We start from the raw sequence: 21,158 nt of genomic DNA on the forward strand, positions 1-21,158 counted from the left end.
ACAAATATACCAAAGAGGCTCTGAGACAATTACAGGAGACCTCATGCTATACGCGTCTTACTTTCAATCCCACTGATAACTATCTCTATTTCTACAAGAGAATGATTGAAAAAGCTTTAAAAGATGGCACTATTACTAAACAAGAACATATCTTCCTAACAGTTGAAAACCCAAAAGTTCCAACTTTTTATATGCTCCCTAAGATCCATAAGAACAGGGACCTTCCATCAGGTCGACCTATAGTATCTGGAATAGGCGGACTGGGTGAACAAGCCAGTGTCTTTTTGGATCTCCATCTAAGAGAAAACGTGGTAAGTCTACCATCCTATGTTCAAGATACATCGGATGTCCTACGTAAGATACAAGGCATTAGAGTGGAACAGGGACACCTCCTAGTTTCCCTTGATGTAGAGTCGTTATATACGAGCATCAACCATCAAGACGGTTTGGCGGCAGTACAATATTTTCTAGAGATGAAGGATACTGAGGACTTCAATACTTTTTTGATTGACCTGCTGAGATTCGTCCTTACAAAAAACTACTTTACCTTCGCAGATGCCTTTTATTTACAAACCCGTGGAACTGCGATGGGTGCGGCTTGCGCACAGCTGACTTGTTTTCCACAACTCAAGGGAGCACCGCCGGGCGTTTGCTAAATTTGATAAGTCAAAACTATAATAAGTAATGGGCAACACGAAATATTAATAGATTAAAATCTTCTGTATTCCGGTTCTTGTATTTGATATACCAACAGACAGGTAGCTCAGTGCGCTATTTCCCCCACAACAAATCCAGTCTAAATCACAGGTCTCCAAGATTAAAGGGATGATCTAGCCACCGTAGCGATGGGCTCTTCAGTTAGTCCTGGTTCTGAAAATATTGGGACAAATACATAGGGGTCCCCCATTTTTCCAACCACCAGCACAGAGTTCTTACTGGTAGAGGGGGGTAATGCCACAGATAGGGGATAAGCTTGTTGGGGTCACCTCAGTCAAAACATTATCCACCCTACTAGTCAGTAGGGCAGGTGCTGAGTTGATAGCATTCAGTTAAAGATAAATTCATATTGTCTTTTACAGAAGGTCTACAGGTCTCAGTAAGCATCCCCCGCATGCTATTTGGAGTAGAATCCGCTACATGGGGTGGGTGGGGGGTAATCCATACTCACCCCCTTTTTACAGATTAGTCCTCTTCTCCAGTAGGCATTCTAGGGGTTCAAATAAAAAGGTATGTCCCAAACTCATCTGAACCTAGAGGAGCTATCTGTGAAAATGCTGGAACCCTTGTGTGTTACCTCATTTGCAGAGCTGACAGCAAATCAACGGCTGCTTCCATATGAACAGGCCACTGATGGGCTGTTACTGCAGTGACTGTCAATCAGTACCAGCCAGGCTATTGATTGACAGTCAGGGCAGTCACAGTCAATGAGCGGCCTGTTCCCACAGAAGCGGGCGCTGATTGGCTGGGCTCTGCAACTGATGCACCACATGTGGGCTCCAGCATTTGCACAGAGGAGCTATATGTGAACACATATAGCTCTTCTAAGTCCAAATGTGTTTGGGACATTTTTTTTTTTTAACCACTGGAATGCGTACTGGAGAAGAAGACCTACAGTATCTTCTTTAAGGGTAAGTATAGATTTTTCCTCCCCTCTACATGTAGCAGATTCTACGTGGACAAGTGGAATGAAAACACCTGGGACAAGGTGAGTATATGTGAGTGTTAGTGTGCGTCTTAAACTTGACTATGGGCCTAATTCAGACCTAATCACTGGGCAGCAATTTTTGCAGCCCTGCAATCGGATAGTCGCCGCCTACAGGGGGAGTGTATTTTAATTGTGCAAGTGTGCAAACACATGTGTAGCAGATCTGTACAAACTGATTTTGTGCAGCCCAGGACTTACTTAGCCACTGCGATCACATCAGCCTGTCCGGGACCAGAATGTACGTCAGACACCCTCCCTTCCAATGCTTGGACACGTCTGCATTTTTCCAGACACCCCCTGAAAATGGTAAGTTGCCACCCACAAATGCCCTCTTCCTGTCAGTCACCTTGCGATCGCCCATGAGATTGCTTTTTTCGCACCATCCTGTCGCTATGCACCGATCCCCATTGCTGCGGTTCATCGTGCCTCGCATTGTGGTGCATACGCATGCGCAGTTCGGACCTGATCGCAGGCTATGAGAAAATGCAGCCAAGCAATCAGGTCTGAATTACCCCCTATATACGGTCTGTGTGCCTCTCTTTATTTCAATATTTATTTACAGGGGAACTATAGGCACCAGCAAACCCTTAATGTCCCGCATGTTGGTACCTGTGGTACTCCAAGTATCGGCATGCAGACCTGTAGAACTTCTGTAAAAGACAATATGAATTTACCTTTAACTGAATGCTATCAACTCGGCACCATCCACCCAGTGGTGCCAAGGATAGCCCCAAGCTTTTGCCCAGGCCCTTGGTGCCCTGGGCAGGAGACACCTTTATTGGGTGAGTCCCCACTTCCCCAGGGCCTGACTAGTAGGGGAATTTAATGCTTTGGCTGCAGCGACCCTAACAAACATGTCACCTGGCTGTGGCATTACCCTTAGCTAGTAAGAGCTCAGTGCTGGGTGTAGAAAATACAGGGAACCCCAATCCATTTTTTCTCCTGTATTTTTGGAAACAGGACTGGCTCAAGAGCTGCTGCTGGTTCAATGAAATACAGGGGAACTTCACGCCATTTTTCTGCCATATTTCTTGAACCAGGAACACCTCACAGAGCCTGTTTTGCTTTGTGTGGTATGGACCCCACACCGATTTTTTTAAAACAAATTTACACCAACCACGCTGCTTTATCACAGTTAAATTTGCACCTCGCAACACTACATAAATTGAATTAACACACCATTGAAGGACAATACGCCAGCCAAATTGATTGTTCATAAATGTGAGATTTGCGGCGCACACATTTCAGCGATAAGGGGCAAACACAGATCACACTTAAAACCAATTGTTAATAAGTTTTCCCCCAGGTATTAATGTTCGAATGTCTAGCCAACATACATGCATGTTGTCTGCTCTCTTGGAAACCCAGGAGAGGTCACAGAAATTCACAAGTCCTCAGGACATTCTGAAAAGTTAATATATCTTTGTCACAAACTTTCAACATTATGAACAAGACAACAGGCTCTTATTTTAAAATATAGGCTTATTTACCGACATGGTACTAAATCAGAAGTGTGATGTAACCCAAAGCAAACTGTTATATTTTTACTGCATGCTCTTAATAGTTATTACTACTTTCGTTCTATACTAATGAGATGCTAGTCTTATTTTCTAGCATACTGTGATTAAAAAGCAACTGTCCAACCCCTTTGATGTAAGTCACAGACAAAATGTGCACAGATGTGTACTTTGAAGACAAAAATAAGTCTCCAGTGGGAACTGCTCATGTAAAATGTATTGGCAGGAACTGTAATCAATTCTCTCCAGCTTCAAATAGATTATTTAAAATGAAGTACAGGCAAGCATTGATAGTAAGGTATTACTATGTATTGACCAGGACAGCTCTCACTAGAACAATACAGTGGGTTGGCCTCTGAAGAAGAAAATCAGCAGGTTGATCATCAATATCATAGAAGGTGATGGGATGTTTTGCTTGCTGATAATATTGCACGAGACAGGAACATGTCTGGTTAAAATTAAATAACACTTAGGGGGAGATTCAAATGTTTGAAAAGTCGGTTGGGTGTCTGTTTTTCCCTGTCTATTAGATAGGAAAAAACAGACTCCCAACTGACTTTTCAAACATTTAAATCTCCCCCTTAATTTGATTATCTGAAAAATCTATGTAAAAAACCAAAACACACTACGCAATTTAGCTAAAAAACAAAAAAACAAACACAACAACCACTTAGGGGTGAATTCAATTTGGTGACAGTTGAATAGCACCGGGAATTAGCTACCGTTGCTATTCAATTCAGCTCATGTTAAGTCGGCGAATGCCCATTCTCCTGGACTTAACAGGTTGATTTGTCAGGAGAACGGGCATTCTCTGACTTATTTCCCCGGCGCGATGCTGATTTCCAACAGAATCAGCCTTGCGCCGGCTATGCACCAGCACTTTTGTCGGATTTCCTCTCGCATGCCCCAGGGGTGAGAGAAGAATTCCCGACAATCAAGTGTCACTTGGCGCTGTATTGAATAGCACCGGGAGCTAATTCCTGGCGCTATTCAACTGTCGGCAAATTGAATTGACCCCTAACTTTGAAGTAAACTAACAGTTGAAATTTTGCAATTCACTATTAAGACTTAAAAGAACTCAAAATAACTGAATAAATAAAACAAACAAGGCAAATGTGACATACAGTAATAATTGAAAAATGAATCACTTACTTAGAATTCATATGGTGGAGAACAAAAGAACAGATAACAGAACGAAGAAACACATGCATATAAAATCCCTGCAAAAGCACACCCAAATGGGCTGCTTCATATCCTGGCAGGGACAAATGGCCTGTAACCACATATAAGGAGAACACAGCCAGCTAATTACAATAACCAATCAACTAAACTGCTATTCTTTCTGCCACACATTGCAAAAGAGAGATGGGATAGTGGGATTTTCAGAAGCAAGAAAGGAGTGCCTCTAGCCTTCAAGTACTAACATAACATCCGCAAACACACCCTATAGACTACTCTCAATTGACCAACCTAAATAATCACACAGGTAGAGTCAATATAAATCTTAAAGGGGCACCGCTCCTTCAACCATGGGATTTAGCCCTGCTACAGCACACTATGACGCCTTACACTCCCCTTTCAAACATCACTGCTCACTTAGACACAAAGGAAGCAGCCATGTCTAGGCCTGTACAGTGCTCGTGACAATACAGCTCTACAATATAGTAACTAGTTCCTCGGTAATGCCCTTAGTATCCAGATAATTCAGCTCACAAAATGGCTATTTACATTCAACAGAATAACTAGTTCCTCGGTAATGCCCTTAGTATCCAGATAATTCAGCTCACAAAATGGCTATTTACAGTCAACAGATGTTTGTAAACATATTTCATTAAGTGGCAGGAAATAACAAAAACCTATACTTGCCCATGGAAAGTTATATAAAACATAAAGTGAGGACATAAGTGTCAGTATGCTATTTGCATTTAGTAAAGTCATATATGAAATCCTGACCCACTGGTTGCACACTTCAACTGTGCAACCAGTGGATAACTTTCCAGTGGAAACTATAGTACATCCCACATCCCCAACTGGGTGCCGACTACACCTACAGCTAGTATGTGGCTTATACTAGATCTGAATTGCACATTCTCATGATGCTACTGCTGTGTGTGTGCAGCTTACATACTGTATGAAACCATCTGTCCATTTTTTTTTTTTTTTTTACCAGAAACACAGAAACAAAAATTATATGTAATATACTGCTCAATAAGTATCTACTTTTACAAGTCTTTTAACATAATTGTACACCTGCTGTTGGATTTTAGGAGTTTATCACAGACCAGAGCTGCATTTTACCAAATTAAAGGGGAGAAGATCTGGTGAAAGATGATGTGAGCATTTGAATTACTGCAAGCACTAAAATGTCTTTTATATTAGAAAGGTCACGGAGTGGATATTGTGCACGTCCTATTTCATGGTAATTACTCATGGGACTGAAAGAAAGACATTTACTTCATCTTCATTAGACTTATGACACAATATTAGCATCCCAACTCCGCCCATAACTGCAGTCATTAATTTTTATTTTAAAATGTTGCTAACACCTTCGTTAGCCTGAAATGCCAACTGCATGAAGCACAAGGTAAAGTAGTACAATATGCAAATAGAATTTGTTAAGAGACGGTATATGCTAATTTTCTTCTCTCAGTGAAACTTAAATCCATAAAACAGACAAATGTATTATAAATAAATGTATGCACACACATTATATGTACACACAAATACATTTTTGGCAATTAACAAAAATCAATTGCCATTAGTTGTTTCTACTCAATTGGTACCCTAAGCAAATATCAGCAGAGTTATTACAGAGAAATCCCGTTATTACAGGTTTAGAAAGCAGGGCCGTAACTAGGGGTGTGCACAAGGCCGTCACCCAGGGGGCAGGGTAACGGCACACTGCAGCCAGTAACACTACTATAAAGCCACCTGGAACATGCAATAGACACTCCGCAGAATTTCCGGGAGCATCCTCAGGATGTTTTGAGAAGTGCTCTACTAACCTGAATTGTTGTCCCTGACCACTAAGTGTGACATCATGATATCATGTGTTTAGCGGAAGGTGGGGGCACAGAGTAAACTGCTGCCATGTTACAGCACTGATAGTGTGATCAACAAGGATGGTGTCTACAATACATTGAAGCCTACTGCTTCCTGTATTACATTTCATTGATCACCTTGCAGTCTCTTATGGAATCAAAATGAAAGATACTGTGCGCTACTTTAAGTTTCTTGATATACCTGCAGTGCTTTTCAGTCAGTGATTTGTGAGGCAAACAAGAACTTCTTACTGTACACATAGCAGAGAGGAAAACCAGTGGAAAATTACACTGCATGTTTTATAACTGAAAATTCATTTTTGGATTTAGCTTTGCTACTTCTACAAGTCTGCCAAGTTTTATGGTCATATAGAAGTTGAAAGTTGTAATCATCACTCTGGCCATTTAAAATGTTGGGAGGTAATAAAAAGCACTGAGAAGCAGCATTTTGTTGATTTAAAGGCCTAGAAAATAAAATACAAAAAGTGAATTGAATGGTGCCACTTCATACTGGCTCAGCATCAAGGCTGTAGATAGCTTTCCTGCTGCCCAACAACATGGCAGCCTAAATGACTACTTTATCAGCCCATACTTAAACGGCATTAACACATCTATGGGGGTCATTCTGAGTTGATCGCTAGCTGCTTTCGTTTGCAGCGCAGCGATTAGGTAAAAAAGCGTCACTTCTGCGCATACATATGGGGCGCAGTGCGCACGCGCGACGTACTTTCACAAAAGCCAATGCAGTTTCACACAAGGTCTAGCGATGCTTTTCAGTCGCACTGCTGGCCGCAGAGTGATTGACAGGAAGTGGGTGTTTCTTGGTGGTAACTGACCGTTTTTCGGGGGGTGTGTGTAAAAACGCAGGCGTGCCAGATAAAAACGCAGGAGTGGCTGGGGAAACGCAGGCATGGCTGGCCGAACGCAGGGCGTGTTTGTGACGTCAAAACAGGAACTAAATAGTCTGAAGTGATCGCAAGCTAGAAGTAGGTCTCGAGCTACTCAGAAACTGAACAATCTTTTTTTGTAGCAGCGCTATGATCCTTTCGGTCGCACTTCTGCTAAGCTAAGATACACTCCCAGAGGGCGGCGGCTTAGCGTTTGCACTGCTGCTAAAAGCAGCTAGCGAGCGAACAACTCGGAATGAAGGCCTACGAGTCATGTACATTTTAAAAGAAAAATGTTACCGCTTTAAGTATGAGGATAGTTAGCAAAAAAGTAAACGCTACACATTTAGACTTTTTTTTAATGTATTCCTATTATTCTGAAAATATTTTTTTTTTCTCCAAGACATCTGTCTAAAGTTCTTGTACTGTGGGCATCATACCTTGCACAAGGAAAGCTTCTGTAAAGTTTTCTGCATTACTTCCAAATACCTGAAATATTCTCCAAAAAATAACATGTTTATTATATAAATGTTTACATGGCAATGGCCTTAAGGTAACAATATGTTGAAAGTATTCCGATTTTCATCTAAGATTATATAACATTAACATCTGTGCTTATTTTGAATTAAACACTCATGGGGTACATGTAGTCTTAAAATCGAGTTCAGAATTGTTAGAAAAAGATTATACAGTAATTAGAAAAAAAATAGATATTGCAGAGCATAAACAGGGTGTGCTCTGAACAACAAATAGCTATAAAGAGTGTAAAAACTTAAATCAGGACAACCTAATGCGGCATCCCGGTGTCGGCATTCTGAGTAGTGTCTGTATTCTGGTGTTGGTATTCCGACTGCCAGGCTCCTGAATGCTGGGATCCTGTTTATATAATATTGTGCCATGATCAGTATAGGGTTATATTCAATTAACGTCGGATCCATTCCGACATGCATTTGTCGGAATGGATCCGACAACCCCTATTCAATCTCATCTCAATTTGACTTTTTCAAGTCGAATTGAGATGAGGGACCCAGAGGAGAAGAGGGAGGGGGGGCCGCGGGAAGACCAGCAGGGACAGCCGCCGGCTGACGGAGGAGATCAGCGCTACAGTAGCGCTGCAGGAGGACGTCACACAGCCACCCAACTTCACGGCAGTGTCCACCTGGCTCCAACAAGCGTGACCTCACTTGCTGGAGCCGGGTGGAAGCTGCCATGAGCGGCGCGGCTGTGAGACATCCTGCTGCAGCGCTGTACTGTAGCGCTGATCTCCTCTGTATGCCCGCGGCTGTCCCCCGTCTCCCTGCGGCTCTCCCCCTCTCCTCCTCTGGGTCCCACATCTCAGTCCGACTATTTTTATGTCGGACTGAGATGGTCGAAAAGGGTGCCAAAACCTGTCAGTTTTGGCCCCGTTTTCGACACAATCACGTTGATCGGTAGCTATTCTGTCGATCCACGTGCTTTTCGACAAGTCGAATTCATCATCTTGTCGAAAAATGTTGGGTTATATTGAATAGGTCGAATCACGATTCGACCTTAAAAAGTCGAAAACTGCCGTCTTTTCGACAGACAGCAGCTTTCGACTTCAGTTGAATATACCCCATAGTATACTGGAATTTGTAGCTCAACAGCAGGATTCAGGGCAACATCAAGAAAAAGAAAAAAAGTCGGTGTATACCACTGAGAAAGAAAATTTTAATATAATTAAGAAAAATGCACACAACACAGCACATCAGGCTGAAAAATACATGCAATACAGCTTTCTTATCAGTCTGACATGTTACTGATTTTCAAGAGATGTACAATCATAGCAACATCCATACTCTGGGGCAGATGTATTAAGCCTGGAGAAGTGATAAAGCAGTTAGACGTTAAAGGTGATAACGCACCAGCCAATCAGCTCCTAACTGTAAATTTACATATTGGAGCTGATTGGATGGTGCGTTATCACCTTGTACTTGTGATAAAGCAGTGATAAGTGCAAGATGATAACGAGCCATCCAATCAGCTCCGATATGTAAATTTACAGTTAGGAGCTGATTGGCTGGTGTGTTATCACCTTACATTTATCGCTGCTTTATCATTTTTCCAGGCTTAATACATCTGCCCCATCGTCAGTAACATTCTCATTTCATTTAGTGAAGAGTTCCCCAATACGGCCCACAGTCACTCCCAACAGCTCATTTTAGGCATGAGGACTAAAGCATTGCTGCCTAAAATCAATTACAATTTGACACCTGCCCAGATTTTGGGGGCTGCTCACATCAAAATATGCCCCAAACAGCCGCCTATGTGAACAACGCAGTGAAAAAGTCAAGAAAATGGTTTACAAGATAACTGATGTGGAATGGTATTTTTGCATCATTTAATCCATCAGGGCAAACATGAGCAATCAGATATAGATATATACTGAATACACAGTGGCACATTGCTTTAGAAAAATGATTTATAAAATAATCAAAGAGCATTCACGCCACTTCAAGTGATTGAAATCAAAACTGCTTTGGGAGTATGCTTGCCATTTAAAAGTGAATATTGTTACCACACTGAATGCTGATTATGCTCCTTGCTTCAGAAGCCAATTAAATTGATGCCTATGTGGCAAGCATTAGTGTCAAGGACAGCAGAAGAGGCAATAGTTTGTGGGTCTTGTTCACTCAGGCAATGACAATATGGTTCCAGAAAAGGTCACTGGTTTATTGATGTACGCAGAGAACTTAAAACACTCAAATGACAATAAGCATGGTACAGAGATACAATCACATATTACTCATAAACAGAGACCATAGCAGATCCCTGTAAATGGTACTTCCTTAGATATAAAAACAGTACCAAAGTACAATAACAGCAATAATACACAACAACCATGAGGAACAAACAATTGCCAAGTGATGTACCAATGAACTGTAACTATCTATTCACCTCAACTCAGTACTGATTTACATGTTGTTTACTCTGTCTCATGTCTGCACCTTCTCCACTACCTTCGTATGTTTTATTTCTATGCAAGACTTGCGGATTTGTATTATTTGTTATTCTGAATATTCAGTGCTGTACAGCTTTGCGGCACCTTATAAATAACTGATGACCATGATAACACTCATTGCTTACAGGTGTAAGATAAAGAACATTTGGAATGGGCATCATTTGACAAGCCAGCTTTTGCTGAAGTCTTGTACCAAGGAATTCAGTCTAACACTTGTATTGCCTGCGTTTCAAAAGATTCCCACAAATAACTTACTAGGGGGGTATTTATCAAAGCTGTGAGAGAGATATAATTGTGAGAGACAAAGTACTAACCAATCACCTCCTAACTGTCATTTTTCAAATGCAACTTGTAAAATGTAAGGCAGGAGCAGAATGGCTAGTACTTTATCTCTCACAATTTCATCTGTCTACTTGTTTTAATAAATGCAGTGATAACACATGTTCTAAACTAACTGCACGTTTACTGAATCTGGGAGGGGGTTATTTATCAAAGCATGGAGAGAGAGAAAGTGAAGATAGATAAAGCACTAACAAATTGACTTCTGTTATTTTTCAAACACAGCCTGTAAAATGTGAGTTAGAAGGTGAGTGGCTAGTGCTTTAAAATATCCCCCTGGTATCAGTATTATGAAAAGACCCGGCACTTCCAAACCTCTCCTTTAATAAAGTCACCCCTATGGAGATGTTCTCTACCAAAATATTCTACCAAAGTATCAGGCCCAACACAGGAAAGTGTTGCACTAGCCATCTTGTCTTAGCGTTTAGTAAGTAGAGGATAGAAAAAATAAAATTAATAATAATAATAATAATAATAATAATAAATAATCATACCTCCCAACATGACCCTCTCCAGGAGGGATAAAATGCTCTGCCTCTGGACTTTTTTCTTAATGTACGATTGCCATCACCTGTTTTAAACAGGTTAATAGACAAGAAAGGCGTTTCACGACAGGTGATGGCAAGCATAAATGAGGGAAGTCTGGGAGCAAAACATCCTGTCCCTCCTGGAGGGGGTCATGTTTGGAGGTATGAGATTTTATATATATATATATATATATATATATATATATATATATATAACTATCCTTGTGTAGTGCCCGGCACTCCTGGTCCTTACATCTCATTAGCCCGGGTGCCCTCCGTTGGAATATAATACCAGCAGACAAAGAAAAAGGCGTCACTCCAGGACGCCTTTTTCTTTGTCTGCTGGTATATATATATATATATATATATATATATATAATACAATACATGCACGCACACACCCATATAGCTTAAAAGGACCATTATTTCCTAATTGCATAAGAATTAATAATTTTCTAAAATGAGTGACTGCTCAGTGTAACATGCTCTCAGGAGTTTACATTATATTCAACTGTGCAACGTATTGTTGATGATTCACTTTTAATAACTACATATTTGTTTTTAAATCCAAAGTGTAGGTGCTGACATATATAATATAGGGCACTGTGTAACAATTTTTTTTTAATGCAGGAAAAACCTATTTTCCTGCCTGGTATCAGGGCCACATTGTGATGCATGGGGAAAATCGAGTTGACATTTTCCAGGTCACCCAGCAGGTGCACAGGTGTGTTCATTACTCACTGACACATTTTAAAAGATCCACAGGTGGAGCTAATGATATCACTGTAATTCGGTGAGGGGACCTGGGAAACAAACTAATACTCCTTTTTACACTGAGCTTTTGACCCGGGATATTGCTGGGTTCTACTCAGGTCACAACTCGGTGTAAAAGGATCCTGGAAAAATAACCCAGGTCAAATGACCAGGGAGGTACCCATGTAATGATGCAGTGTAAGCACCTCGACCCGGAGTTACCCGCTCCGAGTAATGCTTAAAAGCTGCTGATTGGCTGTGTATGCAGAGGTCCGCCTTAAGTCAGTGTCTGGTAGTGACATGCAGGGCAGACCTGGGTTCAGTGTAATACCTCTTTTCCACTAGCTCAAAAAACATGGGTAAATGCACGGGGGCGCGCATTTACCCATGTTTGTTGCTAGTGGAAAAGGGTCCCTCTGCAAAAACCGGGATCAAGTGACCCGGGAATCCTACCCGGGTAGCTACCTGGGTAGGACACGAGAATGATCTGGGTAAGGTTGTAGTGTAAACAGAAGCTGTGTCGATGCGACACGGCTCCCGTTTACACTGTATGGAAGGGCGGTGTCGGGAGATCATGTGATCTCCCAGCGCCGCCCCTGCCACGTCACCAGCAGCGTCACCAACCCAGCAATATGCCGAGATGGTGGCTGCTGATGGGAAAGAGGCCGATGCGGGTTGCAGCCGGGTAGCACCCGTGTCAGGCTCCCGGCTGTGACCCGCATCGTAATGGATAAGGGGTATAAATGGGGCTGAACCGGGTCAAATGTGCAGTGTAAACAGGGTCTGACCCTGGTCTGTACCAGGTTGGAATGGTGTCTTTGGTGTAAAAGTGGTATTATCACCTAGATTGTCACTGCCCCACCAATATAGAAAATGTTTTGAATACTCCTGAACATCATTGTGAGTACTCCAGGATGAAATCTGCTGCAACAGTATACCCAAACCAGTTTGGGTTAGTATGCAATGCAATTACATCACAAACTCAGATTTTACAATCAAGGGTACATGCAACCCCAGATATTTGCATGTGAACGTGCATCAATCCAGGATTTGTGGTAGTGGAAAAGGGCCCAACCTGGGTCCCCGACCCTGCTCTTTACTCGGTTCAGGCTGAGGACCCAGAATTTGCTGGGTTATAGACCCAGCAATTTCCCAGGTCTGCAGTGGAAAATGGGTTTTAAAGACTCCAATGAATAGATACTAGCCACATCATGACCGTTACCAGTAACTAGGTGGAGGATGGTTGGAGAAAAAACAGGGTAATCACTCAACATATGATTTATAGCAGACATTTTAATAATTCTAGCTGAGGAGAATTATCTTTATGACTAAGCCCAATACCAGATAGCTCTCATGTTAGCTTCTTTCACAGGCCAGAACATACCAATAACTGGTCCTTGAAATTTGGGACTTAACATATCAGTTTGTTTTAGCTAACTCCTTGCAAACTGATGTCACATACAATAAATATATCTCTTTTGGGGGAGTTTTATTGTATGACTATTGTATCGACAGCCTGTGGGAGAGAAAAAAAAATAATAGGTTTAGAACCCTTAACAGTAAATGTTCTAGAGCACAGGTTCTCAAACTCGGTCCTCAGGACCCCACACGGTTCTTGTTTTCCAGGTTACCTGTAGATTTTTAAAATGTGACAGTTGGTGATACACAGAGTCCTGAGAACAGAGTTTGAGAACCACTGTTCTAGAGTTTCTCGAACTCTGCCATTACAGTCCAGGTTTTAAGCATATCCATGCTTAAGCACAGGTGACTTATCTGATACCTCAGTCAATCTGATTTAATAATTTGGATTTCCTTAAAATTTAGACCGTACTGACCGAGTTTTGGAAACAGTGTTCCAGAAGGGTCTGAAGAGACCGTTATTCATTCCTGATTCTTTAGTCAATGACAGATGTCAACACAGCATGCTTATTGAGTCGCAGGACCAATAAAATACTTCTATTAACCATTTTTGGCACCAATATATACAGAAAATAAAGATACTGTATTTGTAGCAAAGAACATTCAATAATTCCCTTTTGTTATGAAATAGAATATTTAAAATAATTTTGTTCTGACAACAAAGGGTTAATGCCGGTCATGTCCAAGGATACTCTAGGCTGCTGGCACCGCTACACTAAGTGCAGCATTTTAAGAAATGACCTTGAACCAGTCCACACATTCTACCTTCGGAACAGAAAGAGCTTGGCAAGCACTTAGTCGCTGCTCTTTCTCTGCTGTAAAACAATAAGGGATCTCTCAATGATTTATCATGTTCTGTTTCGTCAATGCCCAAGTTTCCAATAACAACGCACAAAAAAAAAGGGATAATCAATTTTAGAGTCTCAGTAATTCATTAATGCATCCCTGCACTAAAAGTGCCACAGCAACACAACCTAGGAGCCCACAACGTCACACTTGTCCAAGACGTTTAACCCTTTCCTAAATGACCATCATTAATTGACAAATGATTGGTACTAGTCAGAGACTGTAAATCAGAATGTTGAGCAGAGCAGGATCATCACCGCTTTACCAGTAAGTCTCTTTTCTGGTAATACAGCGCCCACTGCAGGCAGAACAAAAGTTTCAACAAGCTCTCATCCAAAGGAAGTGCTATTACAAAGCCTCCTTTGTGAACCATAGTGCCATTCTGGTACTTGAATATTCTGCTTCTTTAAGCTTCATTTCGCAGCTGTGAGTCCCCAGCAAAATGGAAATGATCAGAGTGGCAGACAAATAAAGGGGTCCATCTATAACAATTCCATGCAGACTATAGACTGTGGAACTCATTCAGCTCCTCTTGTCAAAGACAATGTGGAGAGCAAATGAACTTTTGATAACATACAGCACATAGAGATTTAGTCAAATATTGAGCTTAACAATGAAAGAAGAGAGAAAACATTTTCATTGAGAAATACATCTCTGAATTCTGTAGGTTTATATTAAATATTCCCAATGCCTCTCTTTTCATATAAACAAGAATAATGTTCCAGCCACAGGCTTACCTTCCTGGACAGCCTGGAAAGGATTGTTAGGCTCTATAATCTTGATGGTGTGCCCAATTTTTTCACTTTGTAATATATCGTCATTGAGATTCAGATCTGACACAGCCAGCTGAAACACTTCATTGTCCTTCGCTGCATTTTCTTCAAATATTGCACCTGTTGTGGAAAGACCAATCAGTGACAACTACATACAGTACAGGAGTAAATACACCCTAGGGGGCTACTAGCAAATGGGACAGCTGATGTACAGTAAATAGCTGGATACCTTCCCTGACCTTTCTATCAGGTCCAGTTGCTCTGTATTGGACTGATTAGCTGCATCACGTGTTGCTGAAGCCATTGACATACAGCAGGAAACAAAATGTCAATGATTTCTTCAGGAGTACAGTTGTGGGCTACTGTGTACCTATTGGATGCATTGCGATACATATTCTTTGCCACAATGTTAAAAATGCGGTTGTTAATTATCGCTGTGAGAAGCAATATCGTGTCTGGCTGAATGTACTTCACCACTTTCTGTTTGCAGATATGTCATGCAATGCATTATTCATTCATTTGACGATCATGCTAATATTTTTATTCACATACTGTACTGTATTGTTCTTTAATAAAGCACAGAAAACGCAGTTAAGTACTCCTGGAATATTTGTTGGAATATATGAAGAATGACTGCACTATATTCTAAGGGACATATTTATTTAATAAATGTACTGTATATAATAGTTCCTTTCCTCTATATATTAATGCTTCCTCGGGGATACACAGTTCCTAATCAGAGACCTTCAGATCATCCATTTATAAAGCATTGCTAATACATTCTCTATTGGTAATAATGGTAACCTGTACTCAAGCATCCACAGACACTGATAATCCAGCTTTTTGTCTTGAACCAACCTGTACTCCAGCTGTACAGTATACTCAGCGCTTGCATAGACTGTCACTGCTCGTGTAAAGCCCTGTGGGTCTCATCATTGAAGACGAGCAAACGACTGTGCTGTAACAGTGAAGGGCTGGCATGCCGTGCAAGATAAAGGACACGTTTCTGATAAAGATATATATTATTGCATACCATGGGTGTACACTCTGAATATTTTACAATTCTGTCATTTATTAAGAGAAAACAGAACTGAAAGATGAGAAGAGGTCGATTAATAGCTGTACAGCCATCAAAGTTCATCCAATCTTATTTAATAGATCCGCAATGCTGTGAGCTGGCCAGGCTCATTACACCTACTCGTGGTCTCAGCATGACAACTGTGTATTTAGGTGTCCTATAGTCACTAATTCATATGGCCATCAGGACATACCCACATCTAACAGAGCTACAAGCACCCCCTTTGGGGACAGCACTTGCCCTTTTGCTTTGATTTCCGATTTCTGTCTCCCTAGATTAGGTATGCCATCTGCTGTGCGTGACATCAGTATTACCTTGTTAAAATCATTCTGCCAAGCGCCTAGGTCTGAGCTAAGCCTCTAAATCTGGGTGCATCTTGGACGTGCCTGTCTTTTCTGGTCAGATGTAATCTGCATTAGTCTGTTCCTTTCCTATCCTGGCTGCGGTTGCAATGCCTGACTCTCCTCCACGCACAGCAAGCAGCACACATGCATCCTTGTCCCCCCTGCCATTAATTCCCTGATTACTACATCTCCTACAGCAGCATTCTTATTTTCACATCCCTCCTGCACACCCCCCACACAGAAGCCATTGGCAGACACAAAAGTTCCCCTTTAGCACTGTGCCCATCCGATCACACAGATACACATGCTGCCTTTGTCACTTGCATATTCCTCATTACAGCAGCCTTGAACACTGGCTGCAGTCATATTAAAACATCATACATTAGCATTACCAATAGCAACCAGCTCATGTTTAATGTCCTTGGCCTCTAGCCACCAAACTTAAGATCCCCATATAGACTACTTGCTGTGCCCTGTCCATGGTGCTGAATTACAGTACATTTGCAGATCATCAAAATCACACAAGTTTGCGCTGATCACAGAGCAGCAGATCCTATTAAATTAGCACACACTCACTGACTGTAATTTATACCAACCTGTTCTTTGCACTCAGTTACCCGTAAATGACGCCCCCCCACACACACACACACACCAATACCCCCCCCCCCCCCCCCTTCCCCCCACCATATAAGTTTGCAGGGCACCCATGTAGGCTGTTGCAGCACATCTCAGTAGAAGTGTAGCCGGTGGTTGCAACGTGGTGGCAATAGGAGACACATCTCCCTACCCCCTTCCATCCTGGTGACCATCATCATCACTGGTCCACACGCGGGTCCCTTCTTACCAATGTGGATGATGGAGTCCGCCCGTGCTGAGAAACACTGAAATATCCAGGGGAGAAAGCAGAGCATCAACACTTCCATTTCCAACCTCTCAAACAGCACATCAGCCCGGATTTGTAGGTGGTACAGAGTGATGAATGATGGAAATGCTCTCCAGATAAGGCAAACGATGCAGAAGGGAAATAATCAAGGTAGATTCTTCGCAATATATACAATAAATCTTATTTTGCTCAGACGGGGGGAAAGCACAGACTTGCAGCTCTCTCCAACACTCTATGTGTGTCTGAGACCCAACAAACAGCAAACTGCGGAGGACCCCCCCACCCACACTCCTCCCTCCTCCCCTCCTACCACGTGATTGCAGAGCCTCACCACTCAATGTAGTCCTGGTGAAAAGACTGAGAGATGGAGAGATGAGCTCAGATGGGGAACACTGGAGCTCAGTGTCACAGGAGCATCTTAGCAAACAAATATACAAACAAAAAGAATAACAACAGGGAAATACAGAAGGCTGCTAGGTGCACAAACTACAGGGAGATGGCATGCATGGCTGTCTATGCAGAGCTGGGAGAAAGATGTAAGAGCTCGGGGTTCCAGGGCTACAGGATGCCTGTCCAGTCACAAAACTGAGCTGTGTGCATTCGGTGAACGGGATGATGCACAGTGGATGGCTAAATCTGGCAGCGGATCAACTGATCACTCTCCATGCAATAGCTGGTTTATCAGCAAGTGACATACAGTAGAATAGACAGTCTCCAGGACTGGGCTGTACATCTGGTCATTGCAGGGAGCAAAAGAGCTGAGTTTGGTGAAGAGTTAAGTTTGCTGACAATCACAGCAGAGATCCGAACAGGCTGGAATGAAGGCACGGGTTGTGGGACAGGACTGATATAAAAGAAGGCACTGCCACAATTTGGAGTATATCGTTTATTTTCGAAAACAACAAGAACCCATGGTCTAGGTAATGATTATTGAGAAGACGGAAGATCTATTCCAAGGACCATGAACATGTGGATTGTCACTGGAGAACACACATCCATGCAATTAGTCGCTTGATCTCACAACTCATGTACTTAATTGCCAAGGGGATCCCCTTTTTAGATGGAGTTGGTATTTATCACAGAGCCAACATAGAACATAATTCTCACACTAGCCTGAACACGCTGGAGAGTTATTCGACCATAATTGTTTCATTAACCGAGAGCATCACTGACTGTCCAGCCACTGAAACACGAGAGGAGTTTACATGTTGGTATAATATCACGGGAAAGTCTGTTTCCTACTGGAAAATATAAGTATTTGGGGGAAGGATCTGTATGATCTGCTCTAAATATATATTATGGTGTCAGTCTGATCAAATGGTTAAAATCATACTCAGCTAATGTACAGGGCTCTGGTGTCTCATCCGCACAGTAAGAAGTGTATGCTGTATGTGATGTGAATTATTTAGCGCAGCGACTCTCTGCTGTAAAGCAGGCTACAGATAAGTTTAGGTCGCTCCAAGAATACAATAAGCTCCTGACACCAACCACAGGAAAGACCGTAATTAGTTAATGCTCCCTAATCATCATCCAGCTATGATATCTCTCATTAGTAAGATCGCATCGTGCAGTCTGTGCTTTGGAAAAGCAAATGTGGACAGGAAAAAGATCTATCAGTTTAAAATCAATCATTTACCCACCAGCTACATTTGCATCGTTTGGTTTCATAACTATAGTTCTCCAGTTGTCACAGAGGAAAAACTGCATAGCATGGCTAATGTTTCATACTGTAGACATGGCTGAGCAAGATATTGTCCAAATCCCCTCTCACTCCTTCTGGCTTTAACAGTTATGCTGTATTACTTTCATTAACTCTTCTGCTGGCTGTGAAATTGTTAATACAGCACGCTCCCTGCAACCCACAACAGCCATAGTGTTATACACACAATCTCTGCCTTGTATAATGTGCCAGCAACATCTGGGTATGCACTTTATCTGCTGCTGCTGTGGTGATGGCTAATTGGCATTTGTACTGGTATAATATTGTATGAATTAATATAATATTAAGGTTGTATCATGTATAGCTATTAATACAGTAGTTGTAAACCTGTAATTTCTGGCACACACCAGAGCTGTATGTTGAGCAAATAAAATGTGTATCTGATGGGACGGTGTCTTTATTTCATTTCACTCATTTTTATATTTTTATTTTCATTTTTACTCAGAGGTTTAGCCCAGACACAATAATGTGGTTATAGCAAAGGCAAATAGTTGTATTTTGAGCAGAAATATACTTTCTCATACAAACCTATAGATGTCAGTCAAAAATTGTTACATTTTCTTGTAGAAGTCTTGCTATGGAATAGATAAATGTTGCTGTTTAATTGTTACCATATTTTAAGTTGTTACACATACAGTATCTACCACACAGTAGATACTGTATAGGCTGCAAACAATATACAAATAGCACAATTTTCTACAAGAAATATAGTTTTTAAAATGAAACAAAGTCTATAGAACATTGTATCACTAGTAATCTAAATGCAGCACAGAAGAGCATAACTGTAGCAACTACTGTCCATTCACCTGGTATGTAGCACAGGAGAAAAAGTGTGCTTTTTAACTGTAGTCAGTGGTTCTCAATCTCAGGGACAGATGTACTAAGCCTTGAAGAGAAGTCAAGTGGAGAGAAATAAAAGATATATTCACATACCTCCCAACATGACATTCTCCAGGAGGGACAGAATGCTCTGCTCCTGGTCTTTCTTCTTAATTTATGATTGCCATCACTTGTGCTGAAACATCTTTCTTATTCATTCACCTGTTCAAAACAGGTGCTGGCAATCTTAAATTAAGAGGAAAGTCCAGAAGCAGAACATTTTGTTGCTCCTGGAGAGGGTCCTGTTGGAAGGTATGTATCCATGAAGCAGTAAAAAGAGTGGACAAGTGAGCCAGTGGAGAAATTATCAATGACAACCAATCAGTGTTGAGGTAACATTTAAAAAGTGCATTCTATAAAATTATACGTAGCAGCTGATCGGCTGCCATGGTCAACTTCTCCACTGGCTCATACTTTTTAGTGCTTCATGAATAGACCCCAAAGTACCAACCAGTCCGCTCATACCTGTCAGCTTTCAGATGCAGCCTGTAACAAAGGTGTGTACACCGTAAGCCCGACATTGACTATTCAATGAGGCACAGTCTATTTTTCCTTGCGAAGCTGATCCCATGGACCGCACATCGTCATCACAAGGACTATACACATTGGGGGGTCATTCAGAGTCGATTGCTAGCTGCCGTTGTTCGCTGCATAGCGATTAGTGGAAAAAACGTCTAACCTGCGCATGCATATGGTCCGCACTGCGCACACGCGTTGTACGGGAACGAAGTCCATTGTGGTTTTGCACTGGATCTAGCGACGATTCCAATCGCACAGATGGCCGCAAGGTGATTGACAGAAAGAGGGCGTTTCTGGGTGTCAACTGACCGTTTTCAGAGAGTGTTTAGAAAAACGCAGGCGTATCTAGAAAAATGCAGACGTGGCTGGGCGTTCGCTGGGCGGGTGTATGACATCAAAAGCCATCCCTCCATCGTTAGAATCAACGCACAGGATAAGAAACTACATGGCTGGTCTTGTTTTGCACAAAATGTTTTTGCAGGCGCTCTGCTGCACAGGTGTTCGCACTTCTGCAAAGCGAAAATACACTCCCCGGTGGGCGGTGACAATGCATTTGCACGGCTGCTAAAAACTGCTAGCGAGCGATCAACTCGGAATGACCCCCATGGTGCGATGTGCACTATATTTTCTTATGATTTTGACTATATAGTCAAAATCATAAGAAAAAATGCACCATGTCTACACACCTGTACAGTTAGGAGCTGATTGGCTGGTACTTTATCTCTGTCCACTATATCTCTCTCCAAGGCTTACTACATAGATCCCTCAGTCCTCAGGTCCCCAAACAGTTCACATTTTCCAGGTCACCTAAAAGATGCACAGGTGTATTCATTGCTCACTGACACATTGAAAAGATTCACAGGTGGACCTAATTATTACACTAATTCTGTGAGGAGACCTGGAACACATTAACTTTTTGGAGTCCTAAGGACTGAGTTTGAGAACCTG

The 21,158-nt window shown here is 41.8% G+C and overlaps 1 protein-coding gene across 2 annotated transcripts in view; it reads right to left on the minus strand.

Annotated features, from left to right (window-relative positions):
• GRID1 (glutamate ionotropic receptor delta type subunit 1) overlaps window positions 1–17,367 on the minus strand; it is a 1,444,362-nt gene extending 1,426,995 nt beyond the window's left edge. Inside the window, exons 1-2 of one of the 2 annotated variants that reach the window (XM_063958815.1) lie at window positions 17,054–17,366; window positions 14,752–14,907 (exon numbers count right to left, since the gene is read on the minus strand). In XM_063958815.1, the coding sequence (XP_063814885.1) occupies window positions 14,752–14,907; window positions 17,054–17,132 (235 nt within the window). In that variant the 5' untranslated portion in view covers window positions 17,133–17,366. Of the gene's footprint in view, window positions 1–14,751; window positions 14,908–17,053 lie in introns of both variants that reach the window. The other variant, XM_063958816.1, reaches the window with a different exon arrangement.
• Window positions 17,368–21,158: the final 3,791 nt, after the last annotated feature.

Source organism: Pseudophryne corroboree, chromosome 3 (genome assembly GCF_028390025.1).
Source record: "Pseudophryne corroboree isolate aPseCor3 chromosome 3, aPseCor3.hap2, whole genome shotgun sequence".
Classification (NCBI taxonomy): Eukaryota; Metazoa; Chordata; class Amphibia; order Anura; family Myobatrachidae; genus Pseudophryne; species Pseudophryne corroboree.